Source organism: Heliconius melpomene, chromosome 10, assembly GCF_056956725.1.
Source record: "Heliconius melpomene rosina isolate 202511_hmr_F chromosome 10, ASM5695672v1, whole genome shotgun sequence".
Lineage (NCBI taxonomy): Eukaryota > Metazoa > Arthropoda > Insecta > Lepidoptera > Nymphalidae > Heliconius > Heliconius melpomene.
Genome location: NC_140398.1, coordinates 11,036,998 through 11,057,690, shown reverse-complemented (window position 1 = coordinate 11,057,690; position 20,693 = coordinate 11,036,998). Strand labels below are relative to the sequence as shown.

Below are 20,693 nucleotides of genomic sequence, written 5' to 3'. Positions count from 1 at the left end.
TTAATGAAGCTAGGAAATTTACATGAATAATAATAGCAAAATAAAAGAAAAGAGACTTTATTTATAAAGCTATCAAAATATATTTATCATAATACTATATTTAAAAATAAATTGTTCTTTATTTTTCCAATGGCCAGTTTGGTGAAGTATGTACGTGATTGGTCTTCTATGATAGATTATTACTCGGAAAATTTAAAATAAATTTAAAAATCAACAAAAGTTATCTCCATGGAGGTGTTTTATAAAAACCGGTAGATCCTCGCTTGGGATTTGGAGGAACACATAAATTCATTATTGATGTTGAATAATCTTTTCTCGGACTCACATATAAAACTTGTAACTTTTTATCATGTTTTTTACCTATTAAGTCGACGAGGTCCTGAAAAAAATAAAAAATAGCAATGTTAAGTAAATAAACTATCTGATATATGTAAGCACGTATGCAGATAAATATTTTTTGACAAAGGAGGACATTCCTGAAGAAATTATAAAATAAATCAATGCTCGCTGGAATTATTTTATAAATAAGTATTCAATTAATCTTTACTACATATATGTTCTGTTTATTAATTATTCTATCGAAAAGTTACAATAATAGATCAGATATTTTAGCTTCATGCCTATTCAACGCTGAGGGAACCTAGTGCTAAGACAATTCTTCAGTTTCCCGCCAAGATATCGTCGTTTGCAAGCACACTTTAAGCTCCTGCGCTACGACCGGCCTCAACAATAAATAATAGATATATTATATAATGTATATTACAAAACTTATATAAAAATAATACTCACGTCTGGAAATAGTGGACAGTCTTTGTTGGCATGTTGATTCTCTTTATGTGCTAGATCAGGACATGGGGGTGGGGACTTTAACGTTGTGAACTTTGTGTTAAATATTTTCTTTGCAGCTTTATCTCTTCCAGAGCATACTGTATCCGTTTGAGTGTACGCGTGCATCAATTTAGGTTTTCTTGATATTAAATCCTATTAAGGCAAAAATACAAAAATAAATATATTATCGTGAAATGGAGATTTTATTTATTTTTTTATGGACCGTAAATTGTAGGCGCCCTGGATTATTAATATTTTGAAGGGCTGCTTTATTATTTACATTTGCTATTTAATTCAAATCTATTTTCAATATAAATATTGCTCAAACGAGGAAAAAAACAGCAGTAAATCATGTATAGCACCTATAAAATTATTGAACCACAGCCATTGATTCCAATGGTTTCTCAAATTCCATGTTCTGTCTACCTTTTCAATTATATAAATGAGATATTCGAAGCTCAAAAAATAACCCACCTTATAGTTATGAAAGTAGTTGTAGTGGTTTTGCGTGAAATCTGTGTATTTTTCTTTTGTAAATAATAACGGTACGTTATAAGAGTTACACAGACGCGGTATTGGTTGTCGCAGTTCCGTTTGACGAGATTGTCTTTGATTCCGTGTCTTTTGTTTTTTCCATTTATACTGAAAACGATGAATAAAATTTAAAAAATGCAAATTCTAAATAAATTTGAAGTCTTTTAAAAATAAATCGAGAGACATAATTTGCATTAGAAACCTTTAGAAATTAGGCATTTATTTTACAATTATGTTTTTATTTAATTAATGTTTAAATATGAACAATCAGTGTACCGGTGTTTGCGTAGTTGCCGCAACGACCGGAGGCTGTGGCGGTGGCTGCTTGCGACGCGGCGCTTTCAATACTGTTGGCTGCGCTGAACAACAGTCTGCATAGCTCACATCCGTGTGAGGACGTTGCTATTACAACAAAATATTAAATAATATAAGATATTTTATTAATACATAAATCACCCCTACTACCCCTAAAGTTGATATCATACAGAAATAAATTGCATATAATGTTGTAAATATAAATATTCAGGATAAAATGAACGAAAGGAGCATGATAAAGTCAGTAGTAGAAATCGCCACCACACTATATTTCCCAGAGCGTTGGAATGAAAATTATTTATTATATAAAAATTTCCCAGAGTACGGATAAAGACGACGCCCTCAGAAATATTTGTATGACACATAAAATAGCAGAGCTGATAGAGGCTCGTACTTCAGATCTACCTGGATCAAGGTGGGAGCAGTTGCCGGTAACAAGGCCGCGGTCCCCGCTACCGTCGCCCGTGTCGTTGTGCAAATGTATTTTAATATTGTTCTGCACTAAATATGGCTTAATCTCTTCAAACCATACATCGCATAACTGAAAAGTAATAAGCAAAATTTTAAAAAATATCTAAAAATTGTATCATAATTATAATAAATAATCTAAAATGTATGTTTTCTCATATTTAATGTGCCTTTTTTATTCGCTTTTTCTCAGCCCAACTTTTTGTAAAATATCATAGATAATAATAGAATGAGTATGGATTAACAAGTAAGTACGAACAACATTAGATACTGCCGGTAGTACTACTTACCCCTACTAACGCAGTTTCCAAGTCGTAGCGTAAATTTTTGGGTATTCTACATTTGCTTTTTGATCGTGATGGTTTTTTCCTAGGAGTTGCGTCCCCAGATGCCTCAACAGAATTCGATTGTATTCGTTGATCGACATCTTTGCGTGGGGCCGGTTTTCGTAGAGGGTCTTCTGACATTATATTATTTGCATTATACAACAGCCAAACGGTAAAAAATTCTTCAATAAACAAATAAAACTATAAAATTGAAAAATAATAAAAAATTCTGACTTTAATGTCAATTTTTTTATTAAAAACCATGCTGATTCAAAAGAGTCTTTAGTAGTTAATTTAACAAATGTGACTCGTACACATTGACAACACTTACAACCGTAGATTGAACATTGAACAGAACTACCAGCGTAAGCAATATTTCTGTACCGCACTTTTTGCTTATAATAAAATTTGTAGGTAGACTAAATTTTAACAAACTTGACACATTTCTAATTCACTAAATAAGCGTGCAATATCTGATCTGACAAAATGAGCAACGTAAATTGGAAATCGCGTATATTTGGAAGTTCTTCAATCTTAGCTGGAATATCACATAAATGTACATGGCTCGCAAACATCGTTGGCATCAGCAAGCAAGGTGACGCAATCAACGAAGTTTTATTTTATGGAGCGCAAGACGAAGAAAAGAAACAAGTGGGTTTGAACAACCTCTTTTGCATATTTTATCTGATTGCCCACGCCAGCCGTACTGTCGACATATGCACGCCGACTCTGGACAGCGATACTTTGTCAAAATGTCTAATTAACGTACAACAACGCGAAAAAAATTACGCTCAAGTTCGAATTATAGTGCACAATACCGATACTTTAACAAGTCTACATTCTTTTATCGACTGTGGCATACAAGTTAAGATAATCTGGTCTAAAATCAAATTAGAGCATGAATTTTTACTTATCGATGCAAATTGTGCAGACGCTGTAGCTATTTTGGGTTCTTTGGATTATGAAGTAGATCGAGTGAATCACAATAGAGATAACACAATGATAACCTCGGAAGTTACACTTATAAAAGCCTTGAAAAGAGAGTTCGATAGAATTTGGGAAACAGAGACGTGTCTTCAACTAGATGAAAATTCAAGTGGAAATGAAACAGAAAATTCAGAGGAAAATACGAATATCCCAACAGAAGCTTAATATTAACTTAAATTAAATATTATTGATAATTATTCTCATTTTATGTAATAACTGGTCACAAAAAATAAAAACAATATATAACAAAAATACTTTGATTTATTTCATTCACATATTACAATAATGGCATTAATAATTATAATAATACAGTTATTTTTCACAATTTGAAAGTACGAATATCATCATATACAATTTCATTTGTACTTAAGTGCTTTGTGATAACGCCAAAACATTTATGAACAGTGGAAAACTCGAAGATTTTAAATATTAATATCGGTGATAGAGAATATCACAGATTCACTTGTAGTTGACACACATGCATACAAAGTATTCACTGCAGTCAAATATCTATACTAAGAGCAACATTTTAATAATTATTATTCATCTCATTATTGTATATTTATTGGCATTGAATGTACAGTCACTTATATATTACTGTCACCTTGGTTATTTGCTTAGTAAGTTTAATAAATTCCATAATAATAGATACATATAAAATAATATTGTGTATAGAGTAATTTTAATTTGTCTTTGGCTTACAATGATATATGAACCAGCACTACTGAATCATATCTATTATTATTTGTGAACGTAACATAAAATGATTTTAGACCTATTCCATACAGTCCATACAAAAATATTGATCATATGGAGATTTCTATCCCTACACTCTTGTCAGGTCAGTCAAAACACTTTAGATAACTAAGGAACTGTTAGTTACGTAAATCTTATATAGTATAGTGATTGAAACCTGAAGGTGCAGCCAAATGGAATAGTTCATTTTTATATGGAATATTAATGTATTTTTCGGTACTCGTAATTTCTTTAAAAATATTTAGCATTAAGATGACAGGTTTGTAGTAATTGTTCAGTATTTTGGGTAATAGTGGAGGTAATGTTTACAAAATGTTCTTATATATATATATTTTATAACGAAATAATTTTAAAAAAGACGTTTACGAATAAAAAAAAAATAAAAAAAAGAAAGTTGTTTTATCGTAGATATATTGTAACACTATCATTTATGTACAAATAATGTGTAAACTGCATCACTTCAAACAATTTCTTCAAACAAAAAACTTAATACTATATTTTTTTGGAATTACAATGAGTACATTATAAAACGGACATTTTAAATAAAAGTCTCCTACTATATAGTGTAAATAAAGTAACAAGAATAGCAACTTGTGCTTTTTTTTTATTAATATTTTATTTCTGGTCATAAATGACAGCGTATAAATGGTAATATACAGTTTTATTTACTAGTATTTTATAATTGAAATTCTTCATATGAAAATATGTTATGTTTGTAATTTCTTACCTTCTACAGTGTTGTTCATAAGTTTTAAGGTTTATTTTGCCAAAGTCAAAAACAACGAAAATATTTAAAAAAAAAATTAAAGTAATAATTATACTTTATTTGTGTGCAATTCAATAAAATATTATAACAAGAAGTATTGAAAAAGTACGAAAATATTAAAAAAGATATTTTATACATTTATGTATATTGCGATTAACAATTTAATTCTGCTAAGTAATATAGTTTATTTATTATTAATTTAAGAGATTCCAATATTCGTTTTATAGACTTAACAAAATGGAGTTACACTTAACATTGTGTTTCACATATTATTATTTTTCCATTAATGATATAAGTCCAATCATAGATGGCAGCACTTCATACTACAAAATTTTTGAATTAAAACAAGTAATTATATTTTTAAAAAATATACAAATGTAAAAAAAAACATGCATATCATCATGTTCAATATTTTTTTAATGATGCCAATTATATTTACAACAAAAAAAAATACATGCCCATGTATTTTTCAACTGTCAATCAAAGTTTAGAATACATATAGCCTTTGCCAATTCATAAAGTTACAGTTAACAGTAACCAAAGGACCATATCAGTTTCTACATGCATAAAGGAATTATTCGTATTTACACTAAAAACACTAGCTTATGACAAAAAATAATTTAATTAAAAAAAATCGTTTTAACTATTATAATTTATTACCGAGAAGTACAAGTGACTAGTATATTAAGCGAACATAACATATTTAAAAACATCATTAGTAGAGACACATAATTTTCGTAATGTAATGAATACCATACTCATCAAGTGTTGTAGTATCAAAGGCAAGTTTATTTATATGAAAGAAAAAAGTATTTATATGAGAGAAAAAACGTCGTTAATTTTGTACAGTTAAAAATTAAAGTACAGTATGTGAGGTATAAGCTGAGCTTTGCATCGGTGTGAATGTTCATATACAGTGTAGGTGTAACATCACTTGCTTGAAATAAACTTATATTTATTATTTTATAATTATATATTTAAAGATCGTGGGCATTATATTATTCTTGATAATGATAATTTTTTAACTCAAACGACGAATTAAAAAAGAAGATAATTATTGGGATACAATTAATGTCCGGCATGGAAGATTTTATATATTTTTTAATGTTAGAATGTTTTTTGATTTCTAATTAATCTAACTTTATTTATAAAAGTTCTTTTCTGGATCTATATATTTATAATCATCTCCCAAATGCAAAGGTTAACTAATGCCTCATGAAATGTGTAAGTAAATTTAAGAAAATAATCTAAGCTAAATCTATAAAATCAATTGAAGATATTGCAAACTAAAATTAAAGATTATAAAGATATAAGTTTCCATCTCTTTGTCGGACCTTTTTTGTCAAGATAAAGCTGAAATAATGTGAAATATTACTTCATGAAATTGGTAACCCTTGATGGGCGAGTCCGACTCGCACTTGTGACGATAAACACATCAAAATCCACACTGTTTCTTTTAAACATGTACAAAAGCTTATTTTGAGGCACTTCATTTTATACTATTCAATAGTGAAATGAATCATATTAAGGCTAATAAAACAATTTCCATTTCTGTTCCATGTGAACAGCAGTATCCAATAATTTATTCAATGTCTTTGCTTAACTAAGTTGTTATTTTATTCTCTAAGACGCATATATTGGTTATATTCCAATAATATTTGTTCAAAAGTTAGAGAAGTTATATTAAAAGCATTTATTTTATTTTCCAGGTATTAATCATAATGGAGATTGCTCTATTTGCTTCTATATGATTCAAACATACATTTTCCTAATAGTAATTGTGCGAAAATTACGTATCCCTAAACTAATGACAAACAAAATCTAGTCACCTGCAATGGAAAGTTGTTGTCATACATCAACTTCTACATCACTGTTTGTTTCATGAGTGGACTGTGGTGATGTCTCGGGTTCATCTTTAGGTGAACACCCTGTATACTCGTGAGGGGAACTTAATTCATCGTCAGGTGATGCTGGCAACTCCTCGTCCATCATTATTGTGGCTGGTAATAATGGTGATACTTCTTGTAATTGACTGGTGTAGACTGTAAACAAATTATGTTTTAGCTTCACACTGTATCCTACATATAGCAGAGGGAAGCTAATGTTAATATACTCAATTTCTTGCTCTCTGTCCAAACTTTGAGACATTTAGACCAACCAACCCAATAGGGCCTGTGTGGCGCAGTGTGACAGTGACTTTAAACAATTGTTGTGGATTCAATCCCTATTCAGGGAAATGAAATATTTAAATTTTCTCTCTCTGGTAACCAAAAAAAGAATAATTTTGAGATCTGCCATTCAACATGTTATGCAGAGTTCTGTCCCAATTATGCAGGAAAATATGATGGTGTTTTTTTTAAGGAAAATATGATAGTGTTATTTTAAGGAAAAGTTATTATATAGCAGGTTTATAAACTTACTTTCAATTATCATACATTAATGACTACAAATATACCTTTAATATTAGAGGACTTTAATTCTGTAGTAAAAGTGAGAGATTCCTCCATGGCATCCATAGTGAGTGTATCTGCATCTAAACTGTCCATAGAGCCTGAACATGATGGTGAACTATCAGGATTAGAATTCATTATTTGCAATGTATCTAATTGAGGTATGTGAGGTCGGACCTGGAAACAAACATATTTATATTTTTTTAAGTTACTTTATTTAATTTGTGTTATATTGCCAAAAACATAAACACTACAATAAAAAAGTAAATAAATAAAAAGGAATCAAATAGGATATCATTAGGTTAACTGACACATAATTTAAACTGCCGTTTTTGAGATTTTTTTTTGTGAAAATTATTATTTGAAGTATCCATCTATTTAGTAGTGTAATGATAAAAGCCTGCCGGGCCGACAAAAGAGTATAATCTAATAATAATTATTTCAAGCATGTACATCACTTTAAGGCAGTTTTTTCTTACTACAGTAAAAAAATATTTTTTATTTTTAGAAGGTCCTGTACTGACACCATTTACAGACAATATGTAACATTAAAAAATATATATGTTTGAGAGCATCTGATTATAAGTAGTGGTTGTGGGTTTTATTCCCAATTGTGGAAATGAATTATTTTGATCTCCATGCTCTGGTATGAAAACAATGTGTATTCTTTTGAAATTTGGGTGCATGCATGCATTGTATGGGAACCAGAGTGACTTAATATTGGGTTCCCTCTGCCTACCTTGCTATATGAAATACACAAGGTAGCTTCACTGTATGTATAAAAATATATGTATATTTATTACCTTCAGTCCATCAGGTCTATGAGGATTTCGGCAACCTTTACATTTACATTCAGTACAAGGTTTGCTTTCGACATAACACGGACACCTTTGCCCGCAACATGTTAATTTACCAGGTGTAGCCGTGGCATTACCACATCTACACCCTTTCCTCTTACTGCTAGTTGAGCTTCTAGATCTACTTGATGGTTTCTTAAACCCTAATTGATTTGACTGAAATAAATAAAACCATTAACTTTGTAACAAATAATGTAAATTTGTATTTATATATTTTTTACATACTTTTCCTTCTCTTGGACTAGTTTCTGTCTGTGATGAATCTGTCTCATCAACTGCTTTCCTTTTGATAGTGATTTTATTTCCGGAACCTGCGTACATAACAGAGTAAAGTGGAGACCCATTTGAAATAGCTCTAGAATTTGGTGAATCTTTACTATTTGATCTTGAATCAGAATTACTTGATGATGATGCTGCTTGTGTTTGTGTTGATGCAGAGTTGGTATAAACACAAGGTAATATACTGTAGGCAGACTTCGAAAGACCTGCAGTACTTTTATAGTCATCATTAAACCCTGCGCCTTCTTGTATTAAATCTATTAAACCTGAACTTGCTACTGTGCCTCCATTTACACCTGCTGCTATTTCCTCTTCTTCTAATAAAGTTTTATATATATCAGTTCCCATAAAATATTCACAAAGTTTTTTATAACATTGTAAAAGAATTCGTAACTGTAAATTTTCAGTATAGTTTTCATAGTCTTTGCACCAAGTACACGAAGGTTTAAGTTTTTTCCTACCACCTTTACAATTTTTACACACATGATGTTGACAACTAGAGCTCGTTGGAGTATAAGGTTCCTTTAATAAATTTCCACACACTGTACATGATAACGATTGTCGTAAATAAGGGACCAAACGAAACAAGTCTGTCCACGAACTTTTATCGGCAGCATCGGCAAGAATTATTAAGCGACAAGTAGAAACATACAAACTAGTAGCGTTCATCTTCATTTATAAAAACTTTATTTTAAACATTAATATATTAACTAAATTGTTTACACCAAAATATTATTATAGGGGCAAAAAGGCCGCAAACGCTACGATAAAAGTCAAAATTGTCATATGTCAAATGTAATTAATCAGAGTTGTCAGTTGACATTATTTTTTTTCTAAGTTAGGCATATGTTGAATTATTTAAGTTCATTTTCAATATTTTTAGTTAAGTACCGTACAGTGATATAAAATAAAAAATAAATAAAGTTATTATAATTAAATTATCATTTTTCCTGTTTCTTAAAATATATGAAAATACCTTCAGGACCTTTGATAAAATTATTAATTGCTAACTAAATCAGTTAGAAGTATTAATAGCAAAACATAACAATAAATTGAAACCAAATTACGTATATCTTTAAAAATATTTTTTATTACTACTGCAAAGAAACGGTAGTATAAAAAAGTGTGTACTGTGTATATCTCACGAAAAGAGCATTTTTCTCAAAATTGGAAGGAGGTATCACACCCAAATTAATAACAAATATAGTCTACACTTCTATAGTTCCTTCGACATATCACAGAAGAAACTATTACAGACATACAGTTATAGTTCATTTAATATTATATGAGTGTATACGCCTGCTAGCAAACTAAAGTTTGTCAACGGTCATGAAATTGACACTGAATCATCGGTTGTGAGTCCGACTCACATTTTTCACCGGATTTTATTAATTTTATTATCTTTTGTTCGGCAACCAATAGGGTAATTGGTTTAAGATTGTGTTTGGCTTGGTTGGAGCAGACTCCAAAAATAACAAATTTAAAACAGTAGTAGTTCTTCTTCATTTTAGTTTATTATTGTTATAGTTCAAAAAGATTACTTTCTAAATTAGTATTATGGTCACACCTGCAGGCCCGGATTTAAGAATCGGCAAGCGGGGCAGCTGCCGACCACCCCCCACGAATAAATAAAAAAGTATTTGCAAGTTTTTTCCCATTTTTATCAATCGACGATACTTGCATAATTCATTATAATATTTTTCTGTAATACCTAATAAAACTGTGTATATTTATTTCTTTATTATATGTATATTGGCGGACGCGCGCTGTTACGCCTGCTTATTTGGACCCTTAGAGGTGAATTCTAATAAGCCATGAAGGCGGCCAGCTTCCCCAAGCTGACCGCCCTCTGACACGTTAGGGCGATCGTATGCCGCCCTCCAGCGATCGGGTCTCTTGCGGCGGATGGCTAGTTCGGTAGAAGCCTTAATATTAAAATTTTTCAATATTAGATACTTGAACAAACCAAAATGTATGTACTCATAGATTTTCTCTATTTTTCCGTATCTTAGGAGTAAAAAGTACATCTCTTACAGGACTTCTTTGATTTCCGTGTGTCTGTCGGTACCCTTACCAAAACCATCTTTCTCAAGATCGCGAGATTTTCAGCACAAAAAAAGTTAATTATGGAGTATTTAGACATACTCACTTAAAAATAAATTACGATAAAATAATAGCTATCACATAACAACACTTATCTATTATTAATAGAAAATGTAGATATGTTTATATCTGAACAAGACAATCTTTATACACAATTTACAAAAATTATCCTTTAAATATAAGAGCAAGAAAACCTCTGGTCATCATCATTCCTCTACTATCTATAAATTATATAATTAGGAAAGAACAATTATTTTAGTGTTCACAGTATTGTAGAAACAAAGACATTTATTTATCGCGCACTCCTCAAAAATAAACATAATTTACAGCCAATCGTTGCATTTAGATAGGAGCCCGTCAATTACAATTGATATTCGGCATCGACGGTACCTAGTCATTGTCTCAAGTTGTCTCATTTATATATTCGGCTGTAGAGCTAGTGCTGATAAAAGATTACAACGACAGTATCATTTGATCCTCCGAGGGAAAAACATCTCCGCGAATAAGGACCACGAGCAGTGCGCAGGAGTGGATTAATTGAATCAATTTAACGAACGCCTTCCGCTGCAGATTGCGGCTCTGGAAACTTTTGTGTGTGTGACTTTAATAAGTTTTCTTCAAAAGTAGACATATTATGGATTAATCTTGGTGATGACCAGTACAGAATACGATATCCGTTAATTGTGAATGAATTACAGTGTTTTACAATGTTCAGGTATATTTATCAATTTTTATATCTTTTTTTATAAGAAAATACAGTTATGATATTAAGGACAGGTAAGAGTAACTTTTCTATGAATATCCACGGATATATTATTAGTATTTCTATATTATTAACGTATTAAATAATTGTTAAGTGAAATTAGTAGCCCTGATATTTTTCTCTTTATGAAATTTGCACTATACTCCTTTTAAAACTTTTATGCGCAAGAATCTTTGTCATTAGGTACCTGAATCATCGAAATTCACATTAAATCAATACTAGTGTACGTAGTTAATAAATTAGTTCACATTTCAGAATACACACGTACGTACCTATAATACTTAAGTGTTAATAAGTCCTTAGCTAATAGTGAATATAATAACAAATAACTGTTCATCAATTTTACATGAGTTAAAAGTGAATTAAAATCTAAAGAAAACGTCAAATTTCGCACTTTTCTTTCGAATGACTTTAAATATCTAATAAAATGGTGAATTTGATAAGAACGTACCTAATATTTACGTTTAAGTATCTAATAAATTCTTTAAAATATACATATTTCAAATTGTGTGTACCTACTACTATAGGTATAAGTAGTACACACAATATTTAGTAAGTATAAATACTTACTAAATATTTTTTTAATTATCGTAGCCCTAATGACAAAACTATTTAGGCAAAGTACGTATGAAATAAATAATATTCGTTTTCGGTATAGAAATACTTAATGCTTTACAAGAAAATCACAAATTGGGGATTGTAATGAAGACATTATAATTAGTTATTGTAAATATTAAAAAATTGCAACATCAAAGATGGATAGAAGTAATATGAATAGATTATGAATAGTTTACATAGCGATACGAGCTAAAAAGAAAAATTAATTTATTAAGTAAATAACTAACTGGCTTTGGCATAAAACAGAACAATAAAATAATAACTTTGTTTACTCTTACGGAGAATATTTAAAGAAATTTTATTAAAATTTATTGTAAAAAATACGTTTACTGAAAAAATATACATATATTACATTCGTCACGCTATCATTTTTTCATAGAAAAATAAAATGAATCAATCTTATCGGTGTTTGGCTGATAAATCGGTAATTTAGTTTCTATGTGATTCGTAAAACAATAACATATATTTTTTAAGCATTGCATTATCATTATTACCTACTAATTATTGTCTAAAGATGCACATCACCAGACATTATTTAATATACAGTTTTTATAACGTTAATGTTCATATATGGTACCTTATTATAACTAGCACCTAAATCTTAACTTATTTTGAGAATAATAAAGCTCATTGATTTAAAAAAAAGCATTAAAATATTAGTGGTGCCTTTTCCCTACTTATTTTTTATTATTATACTTATCTGCATATAATATACAGATATTGATATCAAAATTCTTTCGATGAACATTGCCAGGGGCGTGGGCGAATCATAAAGATCAATCAGACAATTGGGGCCGCCACGCACGATGCGCAGGAGTGTCCCTCACAATATGTACAGCTTCCGTCCAATGGCCCGTCAAAGTCAAATACTCCAGACTTTTCCGAAATAAAATTAATTAATATTATTATATTACTACACTTAATTAATGTTATTTTGAAAAAGGTCTTATATGTAAACAAAACTTGATATTGCTCATGAATCATTTATTGCATGATTCCTTCTACGAAGTCAACCACTTGTTAGATGGAGAGTTCAAGTCAACAATTAAAAGAAATTAATTTGACCTCTGCCAATTAGACGGCTGTTGTCTTGAGTTTGCAATATTTCGAATGGACATTGTCTCTCACTATGAAACAAAAACAAAAAAAAACTACTTTTAAAAAATGAAATCAAACGGAGTTGAATGATTACATTTATATTAAGAAGAAAATCGACGTTATTTATTCATATTTTAGCGCCGATCGCAGTGTTCTATTCTATAGTTAAATACTTATCAGTCTACCATAGTATCTTCCGAACCGAATTCATAATGTTACTGAAAACTTACAAGTTTTAACAGCATTTAAGAAACAAAATCTTTCACCTTATCTACCTATTTCTTTTTCATTAGTTTTCTGAAAATACATAATACGATATTTTCTTGACCTTGAACAATTTATCGCAAAGTGCGCCAATAGATGATATGCCGAGTGCCGACACAATATCTCTGTCTAAATTTAGGACATGGTCAATTACTGAAAAGATTATGAAATTCATTATCACTCTCGTGGTGTTTTATTTGAGAGGAAACTTCATTAATTGGTGCAAACATAAATAAATAGGTAGGTATAAAGGTATTCCGTATAAGGGAACCTAGTGTTAAGACACTCCGTTCCCCACTTTCCACTAAATTCCTTTTTGCATGATAGCTGGCGGAACTCAACGCCGCGCTTTACCTTGTTACCAGAGCGAAAGCGAGCAAATAAATATATTAATAAATAATAGTTCATTCCCCCGAGCGCGGGAATGAACCACCATGGCGTTTACAGTCACAATCTTCTGCCTCTGTGGCACGACGTCCTCTAAAGTTTCTTAACTAAATAAACTATGTATTCGGAGGGTAGCACCAACAAAATAAAAAAAATAAAAGGAACACTGCCGCAAGCCGTGGTTCGACTCCCGCAGGGGGCGCACTTACAGTCGTCGACTTCGTCACAAGCAGCCACTTAGTCCTTGCATTTCTTCATGGGACAGAGTACCCTCCCCACCGGTGTCGCTGTAAAAGCCAGTAGAGCTAACAGCATTAACCTCATGATCGAAAAAAAAACCATCATATTACATCGTAATGCGATGAAAGATTGAAAGATGGACATCCCATTGTTGTTTCGCGAGGACGATCCTTATTATCCACTGCATAGAACTATCATTGCATTACTTTAGACTGGCTAATTTACTATTAATTTAGCTTCAATTATTTTCATTATATGTGGTGACATTAGGAGTAACTACCGAGTAACTAAGTTGTTTTACATTGTCACTATATGACGGAGGTAAATTATAGGTGCGGCGTTTGTGCGCTGTAATATTAGATGTTTCAGGAAATGTTTTACCTATATACATAAATGTTTTGTCATATACTTATCTCGATAGACACAAAACTTTGCTTGTATAGTTATTACTAGCAAACCATGACTCGGTATATATCTAGTTTTGTTATTAGGTAGGTATACTATTTACTTAAATTAAATACGAGTGTTTTATACTCGATATATATTTTTTCAGCTTCACACTTCATAATAAACAAAAATTGAAATTAAATATAAATAATAATTCCCCGAGTGGGAATTGAATCCACAACTGACAGGCTTGTGGTACAGCGACCTCATAATAATTCTCATAAATAGTAGTAGAGTTTTGTTATTTTATATCAAAAGTATGTGGAAACCACACTGAAGAACCAGCTAATACGACGATAGTGCGTTTGTGACATAGGATCTTAATTACCTTTTGAGTTTCAAATGTTATCTAACAATGGCAAATAGCGCGTATATAACACAACACATTTATGGTAATTGGTATGAAATAGGTTGTTGATCTATATTTTAATCACAGTACACCCTATAATATATTTTTTTTTTACTCTGAGAAATGCAGTTTACGTAGACTGCATTTGTTCAAGGTACATTTGCCGTACGGACGAACGATATACTATTGGGCTCTCCTGTCTTTCTCACTGGAGAATGTATTCGGTACTATCCAATAAAACCCAGCAGAAACCTTCCCATGTAAGTGGAGATATTACACGACCGCCTATTGCGGGCTAGCTTCTTCTTCAGGATACTGTCATAGTATAGCACACATAGCCTCGAAAAGTAGTTCCTCTAGGGCAATGAGATTTGAAGGTGTGTGTACTGCCTCCTCCTATCCTCCTGTCCTGGGAAATCAATTAACGGTCCAGTTACATAAAATGTAACATTATGTTTAGTAACACGGTCGCATTGCACATTATTAGTTATGCAATATTAAAATATCTAGAACATGCGATAGCGATAGATCACAAGTTCTTATCATAGACATGTTAAGTATGATGCGGACCTTTTTCTTTATCTTTACTATTGCGTTTTTTTGTATACATATTTGAAGCTATAAACATATCTTACAATTTTTTAGTTTTTTTTAATTAATTATTCTCTTCTACTACTACTACTACTATATAAAACATTGTTGAAAAATAGCATACTTTTATGAATTGAATTAATTTCTTATGGTTTAATTACTATTATTTTCTATAATACAAAGAAGGAGTTAATTGAAAATTATAATTTATCGATAAATTAAAGTTTCGTCATCAGAGCGAAGAAACGGAAATATACCTTTAAATAAATATTACATCTCCTCGAGTGGGGATCGAACCCACAATCAGTCCATTTTACACTGTGCCCCTGCGCTAAAACTGGCCTCAACTCCTGCATTTTTTATATTTAAAATAGAATAGAATCGTTATTAGCACAAAAAATAAATAATTCTTAAGAAGACAAATTGTTTGTTTTAAATACATATCACAAAATTCAATAAAATAACAGGGTATATCTACAAATTTAAACTTTAAATCGATATAACTCCATCAAGATCATATTTCATAGATAAGAAGATAAGCATTTCAGCTCTGTTTATTTTTGTTAATAACAGCGAAACAGCTTACGCTAATAATTTCTATGAATTGGGTAGTTCTACATGATTACTCATTTATTAAAGTTATAAGTAAATGCAGTTCCACCTAATGCGTGGACCAAAGGTCGTGGGCGATAACCCCAAAGAAGAAAATAAATAAACATATTATGCTATTGAAGACAGTAACTATTGATATTACGTTAATAGTTTCTTATGAATGTAGAGATAACGTAGCTTTAAGATAAAGTAATAAGAAACTGAGTTTTATTCCAGTAAGTAATAAAAAAATGACCGTATTGATATACAGACAGGAAAATATTATATATTGTCATAATGATGAATATTTTCCTATAGATATATTTTTTCGAAATTCATAATTAGGAGTACTGTATTCATAATTTTTCAAACCTCATTAAATTATTACAGATTTTAAGTATATCAGTTTTAAAGTTAAACGTCAGTGGACAGATAGCTAGAGTCAATTAACTATTATATCTTTAGAAACATTCTTAATTATATTTAAATAACATATCAAAAATTTATGTACTATTTAATATTTGATTCGATTTGAGCCTAATTTTATAAATGACAATTACAAATTGTGCACCTAAACTGGGCATAACTAGGAACAAAACTCTATTCTTCATTTTGCGGGTACACAAAACTTATGTAGATAAAATTCAAAAGATTATTTTAATTGAATACATAAATTTGCACATCAATCTGTTTTAGAAGGTGCCAAACGGTATAAGTATACGAACCTTAGATACTGTTCAAATGTGAAGGACAAAATAGTTAGTGAAATTACTGAACATATATGAGATGATGAGATAAATTACAAAATATCTTTATGCAAAGTTAACCGCCACCAATTGTATCATACTATTAGTTTTTGTTAAAAAAAAAGGTTGCCTGTAAGAAATCACTTACAGTGATAAGGCCGCCTATGCACTGTATCTAAATTAGAAATTTAATTGTATCTTCTTTGTGCAATAAAGTGTTTTTGATTGATTGATTGATTGAGATGTAACACTTCATTTATCAAGGTGGGAGCACGAAATGACGGATCAATATATCTATAACTCTGAAGAAGCATTTCAAAACAATCCAGGATATTTTTAGGAGAATCAGTTTAAAAAAAATAAAACTCTTTTTAAAATTTTACTTTCAGGTACCTTTTGAGTGTCACCGTGTTGATTCTCAGCAGCAACGCTAAAGAGGTGACGGATATTGAAGCTCTGGCGTCCCTTCCCACACGATGTACTTACGCATACGCTTATGAAATGTATGGTGCGCATTGTGCTGGTTTGAGGTTGTCTAAGATACCTAGTCTCAAGGGAGGAATTGAGGTTGGTCTGAAATATATATCTATATCTAAATATATTTATGCCATCAAAATTTGTGAAATTTGTTTCACTTCCAAACTACTGAACGAATTTACTTATTTGAATCTTAAAAGTAATATATGTAAAGATTTTATTTACTTAATTAAGCTATAATATACCTAACAATAAGTTTAAGCGAGCGACAACGTGGCGTTTGGGCCGCTGTAATACATTAATATGAAGATGGTGTTAATTTGTTATTTCTTAATAATAATTTAAACTAACAAGTGAAACAAAATAGCAGTGAAAGCAGGATAGAACTAAAATAAGCCATTTCTAACGTTATTATTGTATTATCTCTCTCTAAATACTCATGCATAAATGTGTTTTAATGCTATTTGTTTAAGTGTTGTTCATTATTTACCTTGTCATAATGTCCATCATAATCATATACTATAATCTGTAACTGGTGGGTCATTTGCTGTGACGTTATATCATAGAAGTACTTCGTCAAAGTTTAAAACAAAGTACATTTAATCAAGAAATAATTCTCTTATCTATTTATTATCTTAAGCATAGTTCTAATTGGCTGTTAGGCTTCACTTTTATCAGAGATTTTATTTTATATGATAAGAGAATTTTATTATATTGCTCTTAAACTGTAATATTTTTATTTCATAAATCACTTAGAGCGATAAGCCATAAGATTAAAATATTTAAAAAAATATATATTGGTAAAAATTACACAGATTAAACATTGGTCTATGTTGAACTGGAATAGATGTTTTTGCATCAGGTTTAAATTTTGTTAAAATACGTTATAATTTTTTTACAGATACTCGATTTCAGCGACAATAAATTACAGGAAGTGCACTCCGACACATTATCGTACTACACAAGCATTAAATTCCTATATCTGTCTGAGAACCAAATTTACTCAATAGATAATGATGCGTTTGCATACTTGACGGATCTGCAAACATTAGACCTCTCAAAGAACGTAATCTTCCAACTTCCAGAGACAATATTTCAATTGCCATCATTACGAAAACTGTATTTAAATGGAAATCCTTTGTTGCACTTAAGCTTGAATAGTATGGAAATAAGCAAACCTATCAAGGCACCTCTGGAGTTACTGGATCTGTCTGATTGTAAAATAAAAGTGCTGCCAGATTTTGGAATTCTACCTCAGGTGGTGCTATACAATGTATCCCACAACCCACTGACAACAATAGACGTCCATACTTTGAGTTCCATGTGTCGGCTTACGAAACTGGACTTAACAGATTCAATCGATACTATAAAACTCTGTGACTTGAAATTGAGCATCAAGTGGTTCCAGGAGAAACAAATTTATTTTCAACTTAGCGATTATACAAGACTGAATTCTAGAGGTATGTCAATATTATTTATAACTACTTATTATATTAATTGGCGGAGAAATATTATTTTATCCAAATTCGTAAAATTTCAAAAAAAGAATTTAAAAACTATAATTTTAGCTTTTGTTACTTGTTTGTATAAAGACAAAGTATTTTATTTTAATTAATGTACAGAATTGTCCTCTTTTCCAGTTATACTATATTCAGAAATAATTCCTTGTATGTATAATTATTTCATTTATATTATTTACAGAATTCGAAAATTGTCCTGCAGTTGAGTTGCCAAAGAATCTAAATACAACGTATCGAGAGTGTCAAAATTTGGTAACAGCTGGGGTAAGATAAAATAGTTAATAATGTGTGATAATATTTTTAAAATATTTAATGATATCCGTATCTATACTTATCTACCTATTAATTTTTCCTTACCTAAATTTTTATTCTGAGTTCCTATATGAAACTATTTTTTTTGCTTAAGCTAAAAAACAAAACGGACAGTTGTAAAATGCTAGTTTAAATGATACTTATTGCTTTTCAGCTTCAGAACTCCAGATCGTCACGTCGCCGCACATGGCTAACCATAGCTGGTGGTCTATCAGGCTTTTTGGTTGGTTTCGTTTTATTGCTCTACATTATGCATCGACATAACGTTGCGCAGACGAAGCGAACTACCAAAGAAGTGAAGAAAGCTCCAACTGAAGACCAAAAATCGTCAGCTCTACTTCTCAATGACGTGTCCTAGTATTAAGGTGTGCCGAATATAATACTTTTTATCATAAGTCGGGCCTTTATCAACAAAATTGAATCACCGCGTTTGTTTTGTACGACAATCAACAGTTCGAATAATTATAGCTACATCCGTCCAAATTAATCTAGCTTCGATAACTTTATGGCAGTTTTTCAAAATTATAAATACCTACAGAATGTAAAAGACGAGGACTATTCACATGTAAGTAGCTATAAAAAGTAAGGACATGTTAAGTGTAATTATTACAACCGAAATATCTCATGTACACGTATTTTTGTATTAACAATTTTAGAATCATAATTTATTGATAAAATGTAATAAGTATGATTTATTTATGAGAATGTTTGTATGAGTTTGAATTTTTGACATCAGGATATAGAAGATTACCTAAGTTGAGATGTTATAAGTTTATAGTAGGTAGGTATATAGGTACTAAATAACTATGACGTCGCATAGTTCTTTGCATTAAAAAAATAACATCACAGAAAAAGTTATTCCATAAGAATATATCAAACCTACACCTCATACAACCAAAATATCCACATTCAATAATTTCGAAGATCTGGCAGATATTATAAAACGTCTTCGATAACTGTAATATTTAACTATGTATAAACTTAAATTGAATAGTAAATATATATACTTACTCATGTAATTCATTGTAAATTGTAGCTTATAAAATAGTGTATAAGTTTATATCTAATTATGATAAAAATAATTATGTCATTATAAGTATTTTAAAATAAACAGTGGCGTAGCTAGGGGGGTGCGAGCGGTGCGGTCGCACCGGACCCAAAAGGGAAGGGGCATCAAAGTCGACGATAATTTTTTTTTAAAGGTAGCCAATGTCACATTTTAGTGTCTAACGCTTGATCTACGCGAGAGTAGAAGACACTTTGAATCTGTTTTTTTTTTTTAGACCATTTTAAAGGGCATCAAGTCCCCTAAGCCGCACAAGGCAGCAAATACCCTAGCTACGCCACTGAAAATAAAATATTTTGTCATCGATCCTGAAGAAGAGAAAACATTGCTTGTAATCATTTTTTACAAGTCTAATTTATAGTCAAGAGTCTATTATAAAATATATTATTTTAACATTAGAGGCTTTTAAAGGCTGACTAGATAAATTTATCACTGCGAAGCACAATGTGTTTATAACGTTAGGATATAAAATATTTACCTTATTTTTATTAATTAATGTTAAGTTTAAATAGAAAATTAATTTTGTTAAAATAATAAATTGCACGTGTAACTGAA

At 30.6% G+C, this 20,693-nt stretch overlaps 4 protein-coding genes across 6 annotated transcripts; 2 read left to right on the top strand and 2 right to left on the bottom strand.

Moving 5' to 3' along the window:
• Positions 1 to 41: 41 nt before the first annotated feature.
• On the bottom strand, positions 42 to 2,809 carry LOC146535622 (uncharacterized). Its single transcript, XM_085191085.1, has 6 exons — positions 2,436 to 2,809; positions 2,072 to 2,218; positions 1,639 to 1,764; positions 1,303 to 1,470; positions 790 to 981; positions 42 to 379 (listed from the first exon to the last, which is right to left on the bottom strand). The coding sequence occupies exons 1-6, from the start codon at positions 2,610 to 2,612 to the stop codon at positions 221 to 223; spliced, it is 969 nt and encodes a 322-aa protein (XP_085047211.1). The 5' UTR covers positions 2,613 to 2,809; the 3' UTR covers positions 42 to 220.
• A 54-nt stretch (positions 2,810 to 2,863) lies between these two features.
• Positions 2,864 to 3,710, top strand: LOC146535621 (mitochondrial cardiolipin hydrolase-like). The gene has a single exon (XM_085191087.1). The coding sequence runs from the start codon at positions 2,958 to 2,960 to the stop codon at positions 3,621 to 3,623; it is 666 nt and encodes a 221-aa protein (XP_085047213.1). The 5' UTR covers positions 2,864 to 2,957; the 3' UTR covers positions 3,624 to 3,710.
• On the bottom strand, positions 3,702 to 9,360 carry msl-2 (male-specific lethal 2). Of its 2 annotated transcripts, XM_085191084.1 has the most exons (5): positions 8,689 to 9,360; positions 8,513 to 8,598; positions 8,234 to 8,443; positions 7,436 to 7,607; positions 3,702 to 7,022 (listed from the first exon to the last, which is right to left on the bottom strand). In XM_085191084.1, the coding sequence occupies exons 1-5, from the start codon at positions 9,239 to 9,241 to the stop codon at positions 6,829 to 6,831; spliced, it is 1,215 nt and encodes a 404-aa protein (XP_085047210.1). In that variant the 5' UTR covers positions 9,242 to 9,360; the 3' UTR covers positions 3,702 to 6,828. The 2 variants fall into 2 exon arrangements, with proteins under 2 accessions (XP_085047210.1, XP_085047209.1); XM_085191083.1 differs by having other exon boundaries at positions 8,513 to 9,360.
• A 1,657-nt stretch (positions 9,361 to 11,017) lies between these two features.
• LOC146535619 (uncharacterized) lies at positions 11,018 to 20,688 on the top strand. 2 transcript variants are annotated; one of them, XM_085191337.1, is made up of 5 exons: positions 11,018 to 11,384; positions 17,153 to 17,330; positions 18,142 to 18,700; positions 18,942 to 19,024; positions 19,233 to 20,688. In XM_085191337.1, the coding sequence occupies exons 1-5, from the start codon at positions 11,377 to 11,379 to the stop codon at positions 19,428 to 19,430; spliced, it is 1,026 nt and encodes a 341-aa protein (XP_085047463.1). In that variant the 5' UTR covers positions 11,018 to 11,376; the 3' UTR covers positions 19,431 to 20,688. The 2 variants fall into 2 exon arrangements, with proteins under 2 accessions (XP_085047463.1, XP_085047462.1); XM_085191336.1 differs by having other exon boundaries at positions 11,020 to 11,384; positions 19,227 to 20,688.
• The last annotated feature ends 5 nt before the right edge of the window (positions 20,689 to 20,693 follow it).